The sequence below is a fragment of the Hemiscyllium ocellatum genome, chromosome 6, assembly GCF_020745735.1.
Source record: "Hemiscyllium ocellatum isolate sHemOce1 chromosome 6, sHemOce1.pat.X.cur, whole genome shotgun sequence".
Lineage (NCBI taxonomy): Eukaryota > Metazoa > Chordata > Chondrichthyes > Orectolobiformes > Hemiscylliidae > Hemiscyllium > Hemiscyllium ocellatum.
Window position 1 is genome coordinate 82212179 of NC_083406.1, and position 24008 is coordinate 82236186.

General features: G+C 41.6%; 1 protein-coding gene across 1 annotated transcript in view; it reads right to left on the minus strand.

The window, feature by feature from the left end:
- micu2 (mitochondrial calcium uptake 2) overlaps positions 1-24008 on the minus strand; it is a 452585-nt gene that overhangs the window by 106354 nt on the left and 322223 nt on the right. Inside the window, exons 4-5 of the mRNA XM_060826722.1 lie at positions 15926-15957; positions 10729-10804 (exon numbers count right to left, since the gene is read on the minus strand). Of these exons, the coding sequence (XP_060682705.1) occupies positions 10729-10804; positions 15926-15957 (108 nt within the window). The remainder of the gene's footprint in view (positions 1-10728; positions 10805-15925; positions 15958-24008) is intronic.

The following is a 24008-nucleotide window of genomic DNA, read 5'->3' on the forward strand; positions in this document are numbered from 1 at the left end:
ACACCAGCATTCAAAGCTGGAACTATTCCAGTATAATTCTGCATCACACCACATGACACACTTACAGCTTATTGGGTATTTCTTATTTTAATTCTAATAGAATGGGAACATCAACTAACACATTGTCTGACAGACTGAGCTGCCGTTATTTTTCTTTTAAATCAGTTTTGAACTGAGTAAGCCAAAGTTGTTAATATCTTGAACAATGTGAGACCAGGTGGATTTCCTTTCAATCTCACAGTCCAGAATTAATTCCAGAAGTCTGTTTCCAGTAATTTCAAATCTTAGACTTAGACTTAGACTTACAGTGTGGAAACAGGCCCTTCGGCCCAACAAGTCCACACCGACCCGCCGAAGCGCAACCCACCCATGCCCCTACATTTACCCCTTACCTATCACTACGGGCAATTTAGCTTGGCCAATTCACCTGACTTGCACATCTTTGGACTGTGGGAGGAAACCGGAGCACCCGGAGGAAACCCACGCAGACACGGGGAGAACGTGCAAACTCCACACAGTCAGTCGCCCGAGTCGGGAATTGAACCCAGGTCTACAGGCGCTGTGAGGCAGCAGTGCTAACCACTGTGCCACCGTGCCTCCAAATCTATGTGGAGCCAACAGAGAGCTGGGGTAAGATAAGTAAATATTCTTGTGAATTGGTTAAGATTTAAAGTGATACACATGTTACATTGATTGTCTAATGAGTGAAGTTGCTCATTTAAGAATATGAAGTAATAAAAGTGCTCTTATGCAAAGTCACATGGAGATACAACCAATGACCCACCAGCTCCTCTGAACTAGGAAATGAATAATTTCTGTAGTATTCTTAGATTAGATTACTTAGATTACTTACAGTGTGGAAACAGGCCCTTCGGCCCAACAAGTCCACACCGACCCGCCGAAGCGCAACCCACCCATACCCCTACATTTACCCCTTACCTAACACTACGGGCAATTTAGCATGGCCAATTCACCTGACCCGCCCATCTTTGGACTGTGGGAGGAAACCGGAGCACCCGGAGGAAACCCACGCAGACACGGGGAGAACGTGCAAACTCCACACAGTCAGTCACCTGATTGTTAAGTGCTTATTAGTGACAGAACTGTAGAAGCAACCATTATGTCCACTTCTAATTCATTTGGATTTTATCACATAAAACCTTCAGATTGAAATAAGTTTTTTTTAATCTATCTTAATCAATGACATTGATTCCAAGAAAGTTGATGCAGTAAATATGCAGTACCCACAGGCTCTCACAAGATGGCAGATAATGCATGTTTTTATATTCAATAATATTCTTTGTATCTCATGCTTAATGACATTTTATGTTCACAAGCTTTCGTAGTAACAAATGGGTACAGACTTAAATAGGAACTTGTGGCTTATCTTTAACTTGGTGGTTAGTCAAAAAAGACTACCAAGTAGGTGTTTATGTATTTTGGAAGAGCCTGAAGGTTCAGAAACATAATGCAATTTAGATACATAAAGGCTGGGTTTTTGAAAAGAGCTTCTAAAACTCTCGAGTTTCTACTCAAGCGCAACATTTGCCAGTAAAAACTTAATTAGGCAGCACTTTTGAATATAATTGCTAAAAAGTTTAAAGAATATTCTGACACTTAAGAGTGGTGACTTGATAAAGTTCAATCAAAAAGGCTAAAAGAGTTTATTAATATGATAAGCATTTTAAATCAGTGTCAATACATCACTTGTGTATAACTTGAATTTTAGTTACTGAAACTGACTTTTGAAAAATAAGTAAGAGTACTTTCTGGTTAAATTGGGGTAAAGTGGTCATTTCCCCAATAAATTTATATTTAATTCATTCAAAATATGGCAAGTACCTCTTGGGTCTTTTCACCCAAAGGATCTAGTTTAATTAATTTTTGCAGGTTCGTGAAACAGCCTGCATTTGAGTACATTTAGCATGAACTCCAAATGGTGTTTATATCATTCATGGTTCACCAGGACAGGGAGAACGGGGTGGGCAGTGTTCAGGCCTGTTTTGTGAGCAAGCTTCTACTGTATTATGTTTTTAAAGTTAGGGTAAATGATCACGGAAATGTAAATCATGATTATCCCTTCGATGTTCAGTGCATTCTAAACACTCATTGAAGGGAGGGATCATGTGGTGGTTGATAGAATTTGAAGCAATACACACTAACAGAAGCAGAAAGTGCTTGAAAAATCTGCAGATCAATTAACAACTGTAAAAAGAGGAAACAGAGAAGTGAATGTTTCAGGTGCAGATCCTTCATTTGTTCCATAAATTGGTTGTTCTCTTCAGCAATGCTGATTGACCCACTGATATTCTAACACTTTGTCTCTCATGTGTTTGCAGAATTTTGATTTGTCTGTTTTCTGTTGGCTGTACAACAGATTTTTCTTTGCAACTGAGTAAGAATGCTGAAAGCAGAAAAATGTAAGATGTTGAGTTGTCAAATGGCTAGTTATTGATAATAACCAAGAAGAAAGCGTGGTTTGATCACTTTGCAGTAGATGTATAGTTACAGATTAAGGAACAATGCTCTTGTTGTCTTTCATGGTGTTTGTTAGTGAGGTGGGACAATATGATAGTAAGATTATTCTTTGAGGAGAAAGTGAGGACTGCAGATGCTGGAGATCAGAGCTGAAAATGTATTGCTGGAAAAGCGCAGCAGGTCAGGCAGCATCCAAGGAACAGGAGAATCGACGTTTCGGGCATAAGCCCTTCTTCAGGAATGAGGAAAGTGTGTCCACCATGCTAAGATAAAAGGTAGGGAGGAGGGACTTGGGGGAGGGACGTTGGAGATGCAATAGGTGGAAGGAGGTCAAGGTGAGGGTGATAGGCCGGAGTGGTCAGGAAGTAGATTGCAGGTTAGGAAAGCGGTGCTGAGTTCGAGGGACTTGACTGAGACAAGGTGGGGGGAGGGGAAGTGAGGAAACTGGAGAAATCTGAGTTCATCCCTTGTGGTTGGAGGGTTCCTAGGTGGAAGATGAGGCGCTCTTCCTCCAACCGTTGTGTTGCTATGGTCTGGCGATGGAGGAGTCCAAGGACCTGCATGTCCTTGGTGGAGGGGGAGGGGGAGTTGAAGTGTTGAGCCACGGGGTGGTTGGGTTGGTTGGTCCGGGTGTCCCGGAGGTGCACTCTGAAACGTTCCGCAGGTAGGCGGCCTGTCTCCCCAATATAGAGGAGGCCACTTCGGGTGCAGCGGATGCAATAAATGATGTGTGTGGAGGGGCAGGTGAATTTGTGGCGGATATGGAAAGATCCCTTGGGGCCTTGGAGGGAAATAAGGTGGGGGGGGGGGGGGGTGTGGGTGCAAGTTTTGCATTTCTTGCGGTTGCAGGGGAAGGTGCTGGGAGTGGAGGTTGGGTTGGTGGGGGGTGTGGACCTGACGAGGGAGTCACGGAGGGAGTGGTCTTTTCGGAACGCTGATAGGGGAGGGGAGGGAAATATATCCCTGGTGGTGGGGTCCGTTTGGAGGTGGCGGAAATGACGGCGGATGATACGCTGTATATGGAGGTTGGTGGGGTGGTAGGTGAGAACCAGTGGGGTTCTGTCCTGGTGGCGGTTGGAGGGGCGGGGCTCAAGGCGGATGAGCGGGAAGTGGAAGAGATGCGGTGGAGGGCATCGTCGATCATGTCTGGGGGGATATTGTGGTCTTTGAAGAAGGAGGCCATCTGGGTTGTATGGTATTGGAACTGGTCCTCCTGGGAGTAGATGCGGCGGAGACGAAGGAATTGGGAATATGGGATGTCATTTTTACAGGGGGAAGGGTGGGAGGAGGTGTAGTCTAGGTAGCTGTGGAAGTCAGTCGGTTTATAGTAAATGTCCGTGTTGATTCGGTCGCCCGAGATAGAAATGGAAAGGTCTAGGAAGGAGAGGGAAGAGTCTGAGATGGTCCAGGTGAATTTGAGGTCGGGGTGGAAGGTATTGGTAAAGTGGATGAACTGTTCAACATCCTCGTGGGAGCACGAGGCAGCGCCAATACAGTCATCGATGTAGCGGAGGAAAAGGTGGGGGGTGGTGCCAGTGTAGCTGCGGAAGATGGACTGTTCCACATATCCTACGAAGAGGCATGCATAGCTGGGGCCCATGCGGGTGCCCATGGCTACTCCTTTGGTTTGGAGGAAGTGGGAGGATTGGAAAGAGAAGTTGTTCAGGGTGAGGACCAGTTCAGTCAGTCGAAGGAGGGTGTCAGTGGAAGGGTACTGGTTGGTACGGCGGGAAAGGAAGAAGCGGAGGGCTTTGAGTAGTTCGTGATGGGGGATGGAGGTGTACAGGGACTGGATGTCCATGGTGAAGATAAGGCGTTGGGGACCAGGGAAGTGAAAATCATGGAGTAGGTGGAGGGCGTGGGTGGTGTCCCGAACATAGGTGGGGAGTTCTTGGACTAAAGGGGAAAGGACCGTGTCGAGGTATGCAGAGATGAGTTCGGTGGGGCAGGAGCAGGCTGAGACAATGGGTTGGCTGGGGCAGTCAGGTTTGTGGATTTTGGGCAGGAGGTAGAAACGGGCGGTGTGGGGTTGTGAGACTATGAGGTTGGAGGTGGTGGATGGGAGATCCGCTGAGGTGATGAGGTTATGGATGGTCTGGGAGATGATGGTTTGGTGGTGGGAGGTGGGGGGCTCATGGTCAAGGGGGCAGTAGGAGGAGGTGTCCGCAAGCTGGTGTTTAGCCTCAGCGGTGTAAAGGTTGGTGCGCCAAACTACTACCGCGCCTCCCTTGTCTGTCAGTTTGATAGTTACTGGTTGGCTGTATTTTAATATAACCATTTTTGGTTGTGGCAGTGATTCCAAGATTGGAATACAGAAAAGGGTAGCCACTTTCCACACAAGACAGAAAGATGTGGTAGGATTTGACCTGGAATTATGATTCACCTTTTCACATCTAGCTAGCAGTATATGGTATGAGCTGCCAGAGGAAGTGGAGGTAGCTGGTACAAATACAACATTTAAAAGGCATCTGACTGGATATATGAATAGCAATGGTTTAGAAGGAAATGGGCCAAATGCTGGCAAATGGGACTAGATTTATTTAGGCTATCTGGTTGGCATGGCAAAGGATCTGTTTCCATAATTGTACATCTCTATGACTTTAAGTCAGGATGGTGAGTGGCTTGGAAGGAAACTTACAGATGGTGGTTTTCCTATGTATCTGCTGCTCTAGATGGAAGAGGTTGTAGGTTTGGAAGCTGCTGTCTAAGGATCTTTGGCAAACTTCTGTGGTACATCTTGTAGATAGAGCACAGTATAGTTCCTCACCATCAGTGGTGGAGGGAGTGGATTCTTTTCAATGTGATGCTGTCAAGCAGGCTGCTTTATCCTGGATATTGTTAAGCTTCTTGAATGTTACTGATGCTGCACTCATCCAGGCACACTCCTGACTTGTGCCTTGTAGATGGTGAACAGGCTTTGTGGAATCAGGAGATGAATTACTTGCCACAGTATTCCTGCTTTTATAGCCACTGTATTTCTACGGCAAGTCCAGTTGAGTTTCTGGTCAACAGTAACCCACAAAATGTTGATAGTTGGGGATTCAGGGGGCAGTGGTTAGAATGTCTCTTATTGGAGGTGGTCATTGCCTGGCATTTGTGTGGTGCAAATTTTACTTGCCACTTGTCTCCCCAAGCTTGGATATTATTGCATTTGAACATAGACTGCTGCAGTATCTGAGAAGTCATGAAAGGTGCTGAATATTATGCAATCATCAGCAAGTATACCCACTTCTTTATGATGAAGGTAAGGTTAAGCAGCCAAAGATAGTTTGGCCTAGTATACCACCCTAGCAAACTGGCTTCTCACCACTCACCAGTGAAATTCTCTTCTCTGTTCAAAACCTGGGTTTTGGGAAATCAGCATTAGAGTTCTTGCTCTCAATGCCATGAGGCTCATTACTGCTGATCTCATGTATTTTCCAAACTTTCTCACTAATGCCCATGTTGTACAAAGGTTTGGGAGGTTCTGCCTAAACTCTTAAAAAAAAATTCTTATTTTTATTCTCTCATGAGATATGGGCAGCACTAGCTGGGCCAACATTTACCGTCTATCTCCAACTGTCCATGAGAGGGTGGTTGTGAGCTGCTTTTTTGAGCTGCTGCAATCCCTTTGGTGTTGGTACACCCACAATGCCACTTAGGTGAGGAGATCAGGATTTTAACTCTGGGAAAATGGTTATATATTTCTAAGTCAGGTTGGTGTGACACTTAGAGGATATTTTGCAGCTGATGGTGTTGCCATGCATCTGTTACTCTTGTTCTTTTAGATGGTAGATAGTAGGTGGGTTTGAGGAGCTTGGAAGTGAGTTACTCACTGCTAGATTCTCGGTATCTGACTTGCTCCGAAACAGTCCGTGTCAAAACACAGTAAGACCTGGATAGTATCTAGGTTTGGGCTGATAAATGGCAAATAACATTCGTGCCATTCCAGTGCCAGGTAACGGCCATTCCCAACAAGACAGAATCTAACCACTGCCTCTTGAAATTCAATGGTATTTCCATCACTGAACATTTCACTATCAACACCCTGATGGTTACCATTGAACAGAGACTGTACTGAACCAGCTATGTAAATATTGTGGTTACAAGAGCAGATCAGAAGCTAGGAATCTGTAGCAGTTAATTCATGACTACTACCATCTAGAAGGACAAAGGCAGCAGACACAAAGGAACACCACCACCGCCACTAAGCCATCTACTATCATGCCTTGAAATCAATCGCCATTCCTTCAGTGACACTGGATCAAAGTCCTTCCTTCCCTGATAGCGCTTTTGCTCTTCCTACTCCAAATGGACTGTAGCTGGTCAAGAAACTGGGGATGGGCTGGAAATGATTGACCAGCCAGTGAAGCTCACATCCCCCAAATGTTTAAAAAAAAGGTTCCCCCCACTACTTGTAATGGACTTTCATCTTTGCTAATCATTTCCTTTCTACATACCGATAGAAGTTTTTAAAATTTTTTTGCTTGCTTTCACATTTTATTCTTCTTTTCTCAGTTTCTTGGTTTTCCTTTGCTGAGTTAAGTTTGCAAACTTAATGGACCATTCCTTATGTTATGATCTCTTCCCTAAGTGTTGTTTTTCCAACAGGATTATTTATTAGCCCCTACTTATTACATAATCTCACATCTAAAATAGCCTGTTCTGCAGTTGGGTCCTCAATACACTGATGTGAAGACCACGTGTGTACATTACAGGTATCTGTCCTCCATAGCAATATCATTCATTAGAATTACCCAATTCACACTCAGCAATACCATTGATACAGACACCACAAAATAGCTGATATATATATTTACATTGTGTAGTGGCCTATAAACAATTTAATGTTTGTTGCTCCTTGCTGTTTCTTAGCTCTAGTCAAACATGTTCTACAACTTGTTCGTCCGACTGAAGATCCACTTTCACTGCTGTACTGATCCCATCTCTTATTAATAGGAGAGTCATAGAGACGTACAGCATGGAAACAGACCCTTCGGTCCCATCGTCCATGCTGACCAGACACTCCAACCCAATCTAGTCCCACCAGCCAGCAGCCGGCCCATATCCCTCAAAACCTTTTCTATTCATATGCCCATCCAGATGCCTTTTAAACGTCGCAATTGTACTAGACTCCACCACTTCCCCTGGCAGCTCATTCCATACACATACCACCTTCTGCAGGAAAATAGTGCCCCTTAGGTCTCTTTTAGATCTTTTCTCTCTCACCCTAAACCTATGTCCTTGTGTTCTGGATTCCCCCACTCCAGGTAGAAGACTTTGTCTATTTCTCCTATCCATGTCCCTCATGATTTTACAAACCTCTATAAGGTCACCCCTCAGCCTCTGACACTCCAGGGAAAACAGTCCCAGCCTATTCAACCTCTCCCTATAGCTCAAATCCTCCAACCCTGGCAACATCCTTGTAAATCTTTACTGAACCCTTTCAAGTTTCAAAACATCCGTCTGACAGGAAGGAGACAAGAATTGCACGCAATATCCCAAAAGTGGCCAAACCAATGTCCTGTACAGTTGCAACATGACCTCCCAACTCTTGTATTCAATACCCTGACCAATAAAGGAAAGCATAACAAATGCTTTCTTCACTATCCTATTTATCTGCCTCTCTACTTTTAAGGAGCTATGAACCTGCATTCCAAGGTCTGTGTTCAGCAACACTCCCTGGGATCTTACAATTAAGTGTATAGGTCTGCTAAGATTTGCTTTCCCAAAATGCAGCACCTCACATTTATCTAACATAAACTCCATCTGCCACTCTTCAGCCCACTGGCCCATCTGATCAAGATCCCATTGTAATTTGAGGGAACCTTCTTCACGGTCATCTGCAAATGTACTAACTACACCTCTTACGCTCACATCCAAATTATTTATAAAAATGATGAAAGGTAGTGGACCCAGCACCCATCCTTGTGACACTCTACTGGTCACAGGCCTCCAGTCTGAAAAGGAACACCCACCACCACTCTGTCTTCTACCTTTGAGCCAATTCTGTATCCAAATGGCTAGTTCTCCCTGTATTCCATGAGATCTAACCTTGCTAACCAGTCTCCCATGGGGAATCTTATCAAATGCCTTTCTAAAGTCCATAGAGATCATGTCTACCCCTCTGTCCTGATCAATCCTCTTTGTTACTTCTTCAAAAAACTCAATCAAGTTTGTGAGACATGATTTCCCACGCACAAAGCCTTTTGACGATTCCTAATCAGTCCTTATCTTTTCAAATACAGGTACATCCTGTCCCTCAGGATTCTCTCCAACAACTTGCGCACCACCGACATCAGGCTCACTGGTCTATAGTTCCCTGGCTTGTCCTTACGACCTTTCTTAAATAGTGACACCACGTTAGCCAACCTCCAGTCTTCCGGCACCTCACCTGTGACTATCGATGATAACAAATATCTCAGCAAGAGTCCCAGCATTCACTTCCCTAGCTTCCCACAGAGTCCTGATCAGGTCCTGAGGATTTATTTAATTTTACGCATTTCAAGACATCCAGCACTTCCTTCTCTGTAATATGGAGATTTTTCAAGATGCCATCATCTATTTCCCTACATTCTATATCTTCAATGTCCTTTTCCACAGTAAACACTGATGCAAAATAGTCATTTAGTATCTCCCCATCTCCTCAGGCTCCACACAAGGACCACCTTGCTGATCTTTGAGGGGCCCTATTCTCTGCCTAGTTACCCTTTTGTCCTTAACCTATTTGTAAAAACCCTTTGGATTCTCTTTAATTCTATTTGCCAAAACTATCTCATGTCCCCTTTTTGCCATCTGATTTTCCTCTTAAGTATACTCCTACTGTCTTTATCTTGTTCTAAGGATTCACTTGATACTTCCTGTCTATATCTGATATATGCTTCCTTCTTTTTCTTTAAAAAACCCTCCATTTCCTTAGTCATCTCACATTCCCTACACCTACCGGCCTTTCCTTTCATCCTAACAGGAGTATACTGTTTTCTGGACTCTCGTTATCTCACTTCTAAAGGCTTCTCATTTTCCATCTGTCCCCTTACCTATGAACATCTGCCCCCAATCAGCTTTTGAAGGTTCTTGCTTCACACTGTCAGAACACTATCCCCATGTCCATTTGCTTTTCTACTGTTCTTCCTTTGATTCCACCATATACTTTCTTTCTACTTGTACAGTTTTCCTTTTCAATGGAATACAGTATCAAGGGGTTATGAGCCATCTCTTTAAATGTTTGTCATTGTTTACTTGTTAACCTACTTTCTCCAACCACTTCAGTCACTTCTGTCTTCGATTCTGTTATATACTTTTACCTAAGTTCCAGAATGATATTTCTCATAGAATTTCACATTATACGATCTCATGATCACTCTTACCTCGGGGATTCTTTATATTAAGGCTGTTAGAGTTAATGATGTGATCACATTAGCTTAGTACAACAAACCTCAAAAAGGCAGAGTAAACAATGAAAGGCTCTTTAAATAAAATCAATTCAGAATTGCTGACGAGGTATATTACATTATAATTGAAAGCTTTAACCTGAGGTTCTGCCCTTTGGGAGAAATTATTCGATTTCAGTTACATTCTACTATATATGTGTGCACTGAAGGTGCTTGGTTTGACCTGGGTATTTTTGATTTGTCAATATAAATATGAATTTAATGTGTATATATCTGCTCAAGGTCAGACATTCCAGTATAAGTGGTGTGTAAGCCAACCTGGCCTGTACAATGACCCCACTTTGTTAGCCCAAAAGTAAAATGCCTGGGTAAATTTGTCATAGAAGTTGACCACTCAACTTCTACCCTCTCCCAAGCCATCTCCAGCCTTGATACGCTATACTCATAATACTGATCAGCCTCAAATTTTTCATTCCATATATGGATGCTTTGCTTAATGATGCCTTAAAACTGAGCCCAAAGGAGCAAGCAGTGATATAGACTGTGCAGCGAAGATGTGTGCGACTTTAAGACATTCCATACAAAAAGAGTCCAGGCGATGAATGACAAAGAAGGTGACCACCAACTCTAGGGGATTCCTGTTTTATGCTCGGGTGATAAGTAGACCTCCATGTTTGGAGGGATTTCTTTTGAGACTTCAAAAGATCTACTTATATGCCAACATCTACAGTAAATGCTCAAGAAAAAGCACAATCACATTTTAAACATATATTCAGAGCAATCAGTGAAAACAATTTACATGGTTTTATGATAAGTCTATGAGCTCAGAATTCTGTGTGAATTGTTAACAGAAAAGCATTTTAAAAACATTTAAACATACCGTTATCTCCAAGGTCTCTGAAAAGATTAGTACTTTGTTTCACAGTAGTTACTTGTGCCACTAATGTATCAATATCCTACAGGCAAAAGAAAGATATTTCAGGTGAGGATAATTTTAATAAGAATTTTATGCATAATTATTATTGTTCCCTAAATGCTTATAAGTTCATTTTTATGATGAAATGTGCCAATAGCTATTCAAGCAATTTATCAATTAGAAAAGTATAGGTTTTTTGAATTTTTCTCATTTAACTGGGGAGGCATTGACATTGTGTTAGTATAACAACTATAATCTGAAACACTATATTAATGTTCTGGGGACATGGGTTCAAATCTCGCTATGGCAGATGGGGAATTTGAATTCAATAACATCTGGAATTTAAAGCCAACTTAACACAACTATTGTCAATTGTTATAAAAACCCATCTGGTTCACTAAGAGGAAAATCTGTCCTATATGTAACTCCAGACTCTCAGCAATATGCATGAGTCTTAGTTGCCCTCTGAGCAAGCCACTCAGTTATATCAAACTACTATGAAGTCTTAGGAAATGCAAGAAACTGAAGGAGTTATCATCCATCTAGGCACCAGAAATGACAATTATCTGTACATTCCTGGAAAATATCTCTTTACCAACGTCTGGCAGCTGTGACAAACTTGGGAGAGCTGTCTCTCAGATTTGTCAAGTAAAAACCTGACATAGTTAGACTCAGACAGTGTCTCTAACATCACCAGCAGGGCAGACTCACCAGAGGAGGCAGCATAGAACTAGAATTAGAATATCCTTTATTGTCATGTGTACGCAAGTAAAGAAGTACATGAGTAAATGAAAAGCCTTTAACATTGACTCTGAACTTCAATAAGTCTCATGGCATCAGGTCAAACATGCGCAAGGCAACCCTTCTATTGATTGCCACATGTCCCATCATTCCTCAACTGAAGAATGAATACTTCTCCATGTTGAATACCACTTGGCAGTTGCCCAATGTATTTTGTTTGGAGAAGATGGTTGTAGTTGTTGGATGTTAATAATTTCAGCTCCAAGGTTTCACTGTAGGAATTCCTCAGGGGAGTGCTAACGATCCACCATCCTCAGCTGTTTCATTTATTTATCATCAGGTCACAAATGGGAATATTTGCCGATGATTGAAGAAATTTTACTCCATTTGTGACTCTTCAGATATTGAAGTAGTCCATGTCCATATGCTGCAGGAGCAGGATAACATCCAGGCTTGACGGATAAGTGGCAAGTAACATCCACCTTTGAGAAGAGAGACAAATATTGCCCTTTGATGTGTAATGGCATTACCATTGTGGAATTCCCCACTATCAATAACCTAGAGGTTATTTTGACCAGAAACTGAACTGAACCCGCCATATAAAACTGGTGTTGCAAACACAGGTCAGAGGATAGGAATTTTGTGATGATCAAGCTGTAGCCATCTGCTAGAATAGTGCGCTATGTGGACTGGTGTCCAATCTTGCTTAAAATAATGTTCTTACAAAGTGCCTGTGCACTTTCTATTATATTGAAAACATAATATGACTGCTAGTTGTTGTCGCGGCATAGGCAGCAATTCCAGTCTGTACTGTTGTCTTATACTTGGGTTTCCACTGATTCACATTTACTGCTGTTTGGGTTTTCAGTCACATTTTACGTTTTCAAGTTTTCCTGCTAGTTTTCCTGGAATAGGAGCTTTCAGGCTTCAAACAGAGGGCAGTCTCTAACTAGCAAGGTCTGGAAGAGGGGGTTACACAAGATGCAAACTGTGTCTGTGCTTCTGGGGTGGGGGTGGGGGTGCTTGGGCTCACAAGACCAAAAACGGTCAAAGAAACAAACAGAAATTCCAAAATAAAACAAGGAACTGTGGATGCTGGAGATCTGAACCACACACAAAAAGACAGAAATTGGAAAAACTCAGCAGATCTGGCAGCATCTATGGAGACAAAATAGAGTTAATATTTTGAGTCCAATGACCATTCTGCAGTTCTGAAGAAGAGTTACTGGACTCAAAATGTTAGCAGAAAATCCTGTTGGGAGTGGGTCAAATACTTATTATCTGGCAAACTGCACTTGGAATATTTTTACATTTAATTGTTGGAGAATAAAAACAATTGGGTAATAAATACTCTGAACTCCACACATTTCTCATAAAATGAAGGGAGTGGAGCAATGTATGGGCGGTGGTGGGGTCATGTGTAAGGCAGTTCACGGGTGTCAGTTGACAGTTGATGTTGATTGGGTCACATGTTTGCCAGCCTTCTCAGAAGAACTGGAGATGAGCAAATTTGTCCTTAATCTCCCACCAGCTTTGCAAAACAACCCAAGAGAAATCAGTGTGACTTTCTGGAATTGGCTGAATCAATGCTAATTATTGAGAATTTTAAATGCAAGTTACTCCCAAAGCCATTCATATGAAACCTCTTATGCTAGTTCAAGATCAGTTCAATCAAATCAAGCGTCATCCACAAAGGTGGCCACGTAGATAAGTTGAAAGTGAGAGCTTTTGCATAAAACTTTTGTTTGACTTTGTAGGTGCACTGAATGGTCTGTTTTAAAAACTTTGCACATCAAAAATAATTAGGTTTTTCGAGGTAAGTGTGGACCAGAGTGTAGACCAGTTCAGCATAATTCTTTTTTAAAATCCTGTAATTTTAAACTAAGTGAAGGACTGGACACATTACTCCAAATGCTATTTTTGTGATATATTTTCATTTGTATTAATACACTTACACCAAACTAACATTCTTAAATTTATCAACAAGTACTTCTTAATTGAAAAAATAAACAATTATGGCTGCACTGTGCATGCGCTTATTCATAGAAAACTTTACTTTGATGATTATGCTAATTATTTAATTGAGTCTTGTTTTGTAATCTAACCAGTGGTATTGTGAGCTCCAAATACGGAAACTCTAGCCCACTATATTCTATGTTTTGTGTCACGTTATCTTATCAAAGAAGACTCAGATGCCAGAATCCACTTGTCCATCTTCTACAAGGGATAAGTCAACGAATTAACTTGCATATTTACAACAATAACTTTTTAAGATTAGGAAATACATTCAATGTGGATGATAAGTTCATTACATCTTCACCAATATGAGCTCAATAGTGTTTCTCTATTGTAACTGTGCTTGTAAAAGACATCCATTAACCCTTTTCATTTCAATGGAAAGAAATATTACAAATTTAAACAGATTGGAATAGTTGGCTTCCTGTGCAATTCACTTAAACTTATCGATACCTGGAAAGACATGCACTGCAGTAACTCATCCAGGTTCCTTTGACAGGACCCTCCAAAATGGTGATTTCTACCATTTAGAACAAGAGCAAGAGACAGCAAGTACACTTGAATAACAGCACCCACATACTCCTCTCCAAATCATACACCATCCTGACTTAGAAATACAATGCTGTTACTATCCTAGAGTTTCCTGACAGCACTGTGGGTGCTCCCGAACTCTAAAAACTGTTTCAAGAAGGCAGGACACTTTTCCAGGACAATTAGAGACAGACAAAAAAAGCCAGCCCAGCCTGCGATGACCACTTTTCCTGAACAAATTTAGGAAAGAAACTGTAGCAACATGTTGCTATTTTTATATTCCATTCCCCTTTCATGAAATGACATTACGTTTGTCGTCCTAATCACTTGCTGTGACTGCGTACTAATGTTTTGTGATTCATGAATCATGATTTCTCTGTATTGCAGCATTTTGCAATCATTCTCCATTTAAATAGTTCACTGTTTTTCTATTCTTTCTGCCAATATGGATAGTTTACATATTCCCATTTTAAAGGTCATCTGTGTTTCTCCAATCTCCTTGCTTACCCACTTACCTAACCTAACTCCTTAGGTTCTCTTCATAACTCACTCTGCTACTTAGCTCTGTATTAAAAAGAAACTTAGCAAACATACTTTTTGTCCCTTCATCCAAGTCATTGATGTAGATTGCAAACAGGCCACAACACTAATCCTTGTGACATTTATTACAACTTTCTAACCCATAATGACTCATTTGTCCAGAACCTGTTCCCTCTTAGCTACTGATGCTAATAGTTACTCCATGCAATGTAACTCTTATTTTACGTAGTGATCTTTGCTTATCACGTGTCTTGTGGACATCCAAGTTCATTTTTAGTTATGTTTTTGTTACTTCAGCAAACCCAAATAAATTAGTTAAACATGGTGTTCCTTTCACAAAGCCAAGTTTACTCCACCTGATTAAGATTTTCTACGTGCCAATACAACAGATTCAAAGAATTCCATGTGACAGATTTGAGGTTAATTGGACAGTAACTTCATTTAGACATTTTCCTTGAATACAGGAATACATTCATTATTTTCAAATCTGATGGGAACTTTTCCAGTGAACTCAGTGAAAATTACTTAATGCTATACTTATAACTATACTAGAATAATTTTTGGTTTTGTCATCTGCAGGATGGAAAGCAATCATGTATTAATTTGGTCCCAGATCAGCAGTGCATCAGCTGATATGATCAAAGATAGTACTGAGAATACCAATGCATTGGCAATTGATGCTACCCTTTCAATCTAAACCCAGATCAATTGTGGGGTCATTGGAAGCTTCCAGGTTAAAAATAAATTTAATCTACAACCTGTTGATTCAGAAGGAAGAATACAATCTATTGAGCTATTGTAGGCACCTCAAGATATGTTTTGTCGACTACTTAAAACATTGAATCATGTGTACATTTATTATTCAAATTTTACAATGAGGTCACATTTTTAAAAAACACACCAGCGTGGAAAATGGCTTAATGATTTGCCAATTTCAATTTTGGGCTCAATTGCATTCAATTCCTAGCTCATGAATATCTTTTACGGAATGAAATCTGCCATTCTTACACAGTGAGTTACAGTCTGCTCTGTTTGGGATTCCATGATCACAGCAATGTGGTTGACTTGAATTACCAATCTGAAATTAGTTCTCAAGCTACTCAGTTAAGGGCAAAATGAATTGGCAATAAATGCCGGCCATTCAAGTGGCGCCCAATTCCCACTAAGAAATCATTCAAATACTTGGCCAAACCGCACATACAATAAGTACAAGTCACAGTAAAAATCTCTTAAATTTGAAGAATTTGCTGATGAAGGGAACCTGCACAGCTTATTATTTTATGCACAATTGCATTAATTAAAATTTGAATTGTCATTTGTATGCATGACTTACCTGCTTTGTTAATTTCTTTATATTCATTTTACCTGTGAATGAAATAATATAAGATTTTACTCAATGTAAACATAGCCTAAAGAGAATAAGTTGCAAAGTCATGGTCAGTCTGCTAAAATGACATCCTGTAACAAGTGTGCACTATCATCAACTACCTCAGGAGTTGAATTGTTCCTGCTTACAAATCAGTGTAAAACCATTAAATACATTTCAGATACCCATTCCAGTAGGAGCCCATCTAAGGTGACAGCACAGAGAAGCTAAAAATTCTGCAGTAGTGTTTTGGCCTTCAAAGTAACACCATCACAAGTCCTTCCCTTGCAAGAATATGCTGAGTGCATATTACCAGCACAATTCTTACATTACCACAGTGGTCCTCTTCAAAGAAAAGTGCTTCATTGGCTATAAAGCACTTTGAGACATCTAGTTGTAATGTTCTAGGACACATTCCATCAAATAAGAACTATTGTAGAGAAATTAAGCTGAAAAATCACAAACCATAATGCACAGATTTACCAGGGGCTGCAAAGAGAAGTGCAAACTACAATAAGAAGAGTTGAGGGTAGATTTTGGTTTCAAATTCTGAAGATTGTGGTTAGTGAAAAATTTGAAAGGGCTAAGGAGTTCTACAGTTGGACAGGATAAGCCAGATTTTGTGTCTTAATGTTTCTTGATTTCCACACTGCAAGAATGTAGGGAAGAGGAGTGTCCAGAAAGAACAATTGAATTATACAATGCAAGTTGAAAATAAACCCATTATTCACAAAACCACAATGATTATGATCAACCGGTTTCTTAATTTTGTCTGCAGGGTCATCATTCCAACAGTAAACAATAGCTTGCCAGTAATCACATAAGCAATCCAGATATTTCTGCCGGATTATTAAACCAAGAACACCCAAATGAAAAAGGTAAAATACATAAACACTAAACTTTCCCACACTGACTTGGTAACCTGCTCAACAGGTTTATTTCTGAAATAATCTTGTTCAATATATTAAAAATGGATCAATTGTATTTGAACGGTCCAACATAATGATATAAACTCACAAATCTACGTTTCATCACTTCAAGTATGGAGCTGGATGTAATGGTTTTCAGCAGGATAAGGGAGTTGGATTGGAAAGTGGGTGACCTGCTCACACCTGCCACTGCTACCTCAACTGCCTCCAAAAGGAAGGTTGTTAATTAGTTAATGAAGGGGCACTCCATGCCTATTTACAAGCAGAGACTGATTTTCAGGTGGGATTAGGAAATCAGTCACAGCCACCAATTTGACGTTCCGTTGTTATCTCAATCTCCCTTCACTTCACATGGCTGGCTTAAAGCAGTGAAATCAAAATGCATCTAAATGCTATCACCTTCACCAGCAGATTCTATTGCTATATTTAGCCATGGTCTGTTGGCAAACCTTTCCTTTTACTTGTGATACCTCCTCATAAAAAACACTTTTTTTCCCAATTTAACACTTAGGAAATGGAATTAGCAACAAAAGATCTTAACAACTAAGACTAACAACAGCTTGTTGATTAGCTCCTTAAAAGGTGACTGATTTTTGTGTTTGCTCGCCTTCAGTAATGCTGGACACTGGTGTAATGATGTTATGAGGGCTACACGGTGGCTCACTGGTTAGCACTGGTGCCTCACACGCTAGGGACATGCATTCCATTCCAGCCGGGGGGGTGACGGTCCATGAGGAATTTGCACATTCTCCTTGTCTGTGTGGGTTTCCTCAGGGTGCTTAAGTTTCCTTCCACAGTCCAAAGATGTGCAGGTTAGGGGGATTGGCCACACTAAACTGTCCATCGTGTTCATGGATGTGCAGGCTAGGTGGATTAGCCATGGAAAATGCAGTGTTACTGGGATAGGATTGGATACTGGATGGGATGTTCTTCAGAGGGTCAGTGTGAACTTGATGGGCTGAATGGCCTGCTTCCATATTGTATGGATTGCCACATACTGAACATATGCTTTGGGGAGCTGCCAGCCTGAGTTGCAGCCATAAAATCCAATTAATGGCCACAGAATCTGTGAATATATATACCACTGATGACTGCAGATATATCTGAAGGTGATATCAATCATTATGATTATAAGTGGCTCAATTTTAAAATCAGAAACCATGCTCCAACATCTGCTCTTTGTTGTACTGAACACAGATGACAATTGTTGTATTGAATATAGATGATGACTTACTAACCTCTTTCAGTCAAGCCTTTGTCAAGGTTTCCTTTGTGCTTAAAATATATAATTCCTGCTTTAGCTCCTATTTATCAAATCAATTACTTGTCCTGCTGAAATATATCCAAATGATTTAGACAGAATGTTTTCCATTCTCCTTTACAATGGTTAACAATCAGTAAAGTTCTGCTTCCCACCAGTAAATAAATCATTTTTCATTTTTGAACTGCTTCCATGAAAATCCATTAAAACAATTAACATTCCTTAAAGTATTTCAAGGCAAAGAATAAATTTGCTCCTCTTATTAATGAAGCAATGTGCTGTCACTGGCATGCTAAATGTGACTGTCAGCACAATTTAACCATGAAAGAATTGCTGCCAGCACTGTTCAGAACAACAAACTATGTTGATATTCCTAAAGCTTGACTTTAGAAAAACAGGAGATTCAAATCAAGTTATGACCTGTAACATGCCATGAGTTGTGACTCACTTTCACTTGTAACAAGTGGTAATGGCCCTTACCAGAGCAATGAGGATACATTAAACACAATAATTGTCTGCAAGTAAAAAGGTCAGAAGTCACATGACACCAGGTTTTCGTCCAACAGATTTATTTAAAATCACAAACTTTTGGAGTGGTGTCCCCTTCATCAGGTGAAGTGAAGAAAAGCACACAGTCACAGAATTTATAGGCAGAGAGATCAAAAGATCACACAAATGGTGTGAGTGGAGTGCTGCAAACTAAGTCTCTGCAGGTGATCAAAAGTGTCAGATGGTGTGAGTAAAGTGTCAACAACTCAATAGTAAGTGAAGGGGATCCAACTAAATGAGGCAAAGAGATAGGTACAAAAATAAAAATGAAATAGTGCTGAAGACAAACCAAATGTTTGGAATAACATGAAAGGTGCAAGAGTCGCAAGCCGAGGGCCAAAGTAACAAGTAATCCAAAACTATACAAACTAATTAAGGTAGACACATCACAACAATTTACCAAGATATTGGTGTTAAAACAAGACAGTAAGGAATATTTTACAAATACAGAATAGAATGGTGGGGTTTCATGTAGTGTGACATGAACCCAAAATCACAGTTGAGGCCATCCTCATGGGAATGGAACTTGGCTCTCAGTTTCTGCTTGGCGATTCTGCATTGTTGTGTATTTCAGAGGCCGCTTTGGAGGGCGCTTACCTGAAAATCAGAGGCTGAATGTCCTTGACCACTGAAGTGTTCCCCAACTGGGAGGTAGCATTCCTGTATGGTAATTGTTGACCAGTGTCTATTCATTCATTGCCATAGCGTCTGCATGGTCTCACCAATTTACCATGCCTTGGGGTATCCTTGCCTGCAGCGTATGTGGTAGACAACATTGGCTGAGTCCCATTAGTATCTGTTGTGTACATGGTAGGTGGTGTTCCCATGTGTGATTCCAGTATTCATGTCAATGATGTGAAATGTCATGCAGAGGTTGCTGTGGCAGAGTTGTGTGGTGCTGTGGTCGAGGTTGTCCTGAAGGCTGGGTAGTTTGCTGCAAACAATGGTCTGTTTAAGGTTTGGCAATTGTTTGAAGGTGAGAAGTTGGGGCATAGGGATGATCTTGGTAAGGTAGCTGTCATCATCGATGGCATGTTGAAGGCTGTGAAGATCCAAAGATACACAAAGGCAACACACTGGACGTCCTATTGTAACAGGCAATGGCACATTGTGTGAGAACCTCTCTGGCAATGTTGAGGGCATCGTGAAACCTATTGAACAAGGAACCCGCAGCTTTTGTTGTGACACTACACATTTCTAACAAAAGCTCAGCAGCCCTGGACCAGTCAAACCAGGAACATTCCTCATCACAATGGACATTTTGGCATTGTACACCAGCATCCCCCATAATAACAGCATTGCTGCACAACCTCATTACACAAAAACAACAACTGCCAATTTCCAGGTGCCATCCTACAACTCATGTGCTTCATCCCCGACCACAATGTCTTCACCTTTGACAACCAGCTCTTCATCGAGACACACAGAACAGCCATGGGGACCAAACTTGCACCCCAATACACCAACATTTTTATGCACAAGTTCAAGTAGGATTTCTTTGCTGCACAGGACCTCCAACCAAAGCTGTACACCAGATACATTGACAACATTTCTTCCTTCGGACACATGGCGAGGAATCACTGAAACAACTACATAGTGATATCAATAAGTTTCATCCCACCATCAGACTTATCGGACTACTCTTCAGAATTAGTCTCATTCTTGGATACACACATCTCCATTAAGGATGGACACCTCAGTACTTCACTCTACTGCAAGTCCATGGATAACCTCATGACACTGCACTTCTCTAGCTTCCACCCTAAACATGTTAAAGAAGCCATCCCGTACAGAAAAACAGCTCAGACACCTAAAAATGCTGAAAGACACCCTCAACTCATTGATCACCAATTCTGACGTGCCACAGTGAAAAACTGGAACAACCTCCTTTAAAGACAGACATAGGCCACAAATGATACAGTACCCTTTGTCATCCAGCATTTCTCCGGAGTGGAGAAATGGCGCCATGTTCTTCTCAGCCTTCAACATGTCATCAATGACGATGAACATCTCACCAAGATCATCCTGACGGACCCACGTTTCGCCTTCAAACAACCACCAAACCTTAAACAGACCTTCGCTCACAGCAAGCTAACCAACCTTCAGAACAACATCGATCAAAATACCACACAATCTTGCCATAACAACCCCTGCAAGACATGTCAGATCACTGATGTGGATACTATCATCACTCGTGGGGACACCACCCACCACGTACACAGCAGATGCTCATGTGAGTCAGCCAAAGTTGTCCACCTCATATGCTTCAGGCAAGGATGCCCCAAGGCATGGTATATTCATGAGACCATGCAAACGCTTTGGCATGGGCACTGCGCAATAATCTCCAGACAGGAATGTTCTCTCCCAGTCAGCACTTCAACAGTCAAGGACATTCAGCTCCGATTTTCGGTTAAGGGCTCTCCAAGGGAGCCTTCAAGATGCACAACAACTCAGAATCACCAAGCAAAAACTGATAGCCAAGTTCTGTAACCATGAAGATGGCTTTAACTGAGACTTTGGGTTCATGTTGCACTACATGTAACACCACCATATTGTACTGTATTTGTAACATCTTCATAACTTCCTGTTTTAACATCATCACCTTATTAACTTGTATGATCTCTCTACCTTAATTCGTTTGTACAGTTTTGGATTACTTGTTACTTTGGATAGATCCTCAGCATAATACTCTTTTCCCTGTCATGTTATTCCAGCTGTTTGGTTTGTCTCCAGTACCATCTTATTCTAAGTTTTTGTACTTTTCTCTTTGCCTCGTTTAATTAGATCATCCCCTTCACTTACTATTGAGCTGATGACACTTTACTCACACCATCTGACACTTTTGATCACCTGCAGAGACTTATTATTCGACACTCCATTCACACCGTTGTATGCTTTTTGATCTCTCTGCCTATAAATTCTGTGCCTGTGTGCTTTTCTTCACTTCATCTGATGAAGAGGCAGCCCTCAAAAATGTTGTAACTTCAAATAAACCTGTTGGACTATAACCTGGTGTTGTGTGACTTCTAACCTTGTCCAATCATGCAAATAAAAATGCATTTACTATAGTTTTTTTTCAATAAAGTTTATACTTTACAAAGCTTAGATTGCTCCCCGCTTGAAGTTTCCCCTCCACATTGGCATCAACGACATAGGTAGGAAGAGGTATGAGGATGTTAGGCAGGCTTTCAGGGAGCTAGGTTGGAAGCTCAGAGCTAGAACAAACAGAGTTGTTGTTTCTGGTTTGTTACCCGTGCCACATGATAGAGAGTTGAGGAATAGGGAGAGAGAACAGTTAAATGCGTGGCTAAGGGATGGTACAGGAGGGAGGGATTCCGGTATTTGGATAACTGGGGTTCTTTCTGGGGAAGGTGGGACCTCTATAAACTGGATGGTCTACACCTGAACCTGAGGGGCACCAGCATCCTTGGGGGGAGGTTTGCTAGTGCTCTTTGGGGGGGTTTAAACTAACTCTGCAGGGGCATGGGAACCTGGACTGTAGCTTTAGGGTGCAGGACCTGGAGTGTAGGGAGGTTAGGAACATGGCATCAATCTCGAAGGAGGGTGCCTGTAAATAGGAAGGTGGCTTGAAGTGTGTATACTTCAATGCGAGAAGTATATGAAATAAGGTAGGTGAACTTGCAGCGTGGGTTGGTACCTGGGATTTCAATGTTGTGGCTATTATGGAGACATGGGTAGAACAGGGACAGGAATGGCTGTTGCAGGTTCCAGGATTTAAATGTTTTAGTAGGGTCAGAGGTGGGGGTAAAAGAGGGGGAGGTGTGGCATTGCTTGTCAAGGATAGTAATACAGTGGTGGAAAGGACGATGGATGAAGACGCGCCATCTGAGGTAGTTTGGGCGGAGGTTAGAAATAGGAAAGGTGAGGTCACCCTGTTAGGAGTTTTCTACAGGCCTCCTAATAGTCCTAGAGACGTAGAAGAAAGGATTGCGAGGATGATTCAGGAGAAGAGTGAAAGTAATAGGGTGGTTGTTATGGGGGACTTTAACTTTCCAGATATTGACTGGGAAAGCTATAGCTCGAGTACATTAGATGGGTCGGTGTTTGTCCAATGTGTGCAGGAGGGTTTCCTGACACAATATGTAGACAGGCCAATAAGAGGTGAGGCCATACTGGATTTGATTCTGGGTAACGAACCAGGCCAGGTGTTAGAATTGGAGGTAGGTGAGCACTTTGGGGACAGTGACCACAATTTGGTGACTTTTACTCTAGTGATGGAGAGGGATAAGTGTGCACTGCAGGGCAAGAGTTATAGCTGGGGGCAGGGAAATTATGATGCGGTGAGGCATGACTTAGGATGCGTGGCTCGGAAAAGTAGGCTTCAAGGAAAGGGCGCAATCGGTATGTGGAGCTTGTTCAAGGAGCAACTACTGAGTGTCCTTGATAAGTATGTACCTGTCAGGCAGGGAGGAAAGGGTCGTGTGAGGGAGCCGTGGTTTAATAAGGAATTGGAATCCCTTGTTAAAGGGAAGGGGGCGTCCTATGTAAAGATGAGGCATAAAGGTTAATTGGGGCGATTGAGAGTTATAAGGTAGCCAGGAAGGATCTAAAGAGAGAGCTAAGAGCAGCAAGGAGGGGACATGAAAAGTCCTTGGTTGGTAGGATTAGGGAAAACCCAAAGGCTTTCTATAGGTATGTCAGGAATAAAAGAATGACTAGGGTAGGAATAGGTCCAGTCACAGATAGTAGTGGGAAGTTGTGTGTGGAGGCTGAAGAGATTGGAGAGACACTGAATGAATACTTTTTGTCAGTATTCACTCAGGAACAGGACATTGTTGCCGATGTGAATATTGAGTCACAATTAATTAGAATGGATGGCTTTGAGGTATGTAGGGAAGAGGTGTTGGAAATTCTGGAAAGGGTGAAAATAGAAAGTTCCTTGGGCTTGATGGCATTTATCCTAGGATTCTCTGGGAAGCAAGGGAGGAGATTGCAGAGCCATTGGCCTTGATTTTTATGTCCGCGTTGTCTACGGGAATATTGCCAGAAGACTGGAGGATAGCAAATGTGGTTCCCTTGTTCAACAAGGGGAGTAGAGATAACCATAGTAACTATAGGCCGGTGAGTCTCACTTCTGCTGTGGGCAAAGTCTTAAAGAGAATTGTAAGGGATAGGATTTATGAACATCTGGATAGGAATAATGTGATCAAGGATAGTCAGCATGGTTTTGTGAAGGGCAGGTTGTGCCTCACAAATCTTATTGAATTCTTTGAGAAGGTGACTAAGGAGGTGGACGAGGGTAAAGCGGTAGATGTGGTGTATATGGATTTTAGTAAGGTGTTTGATAAGG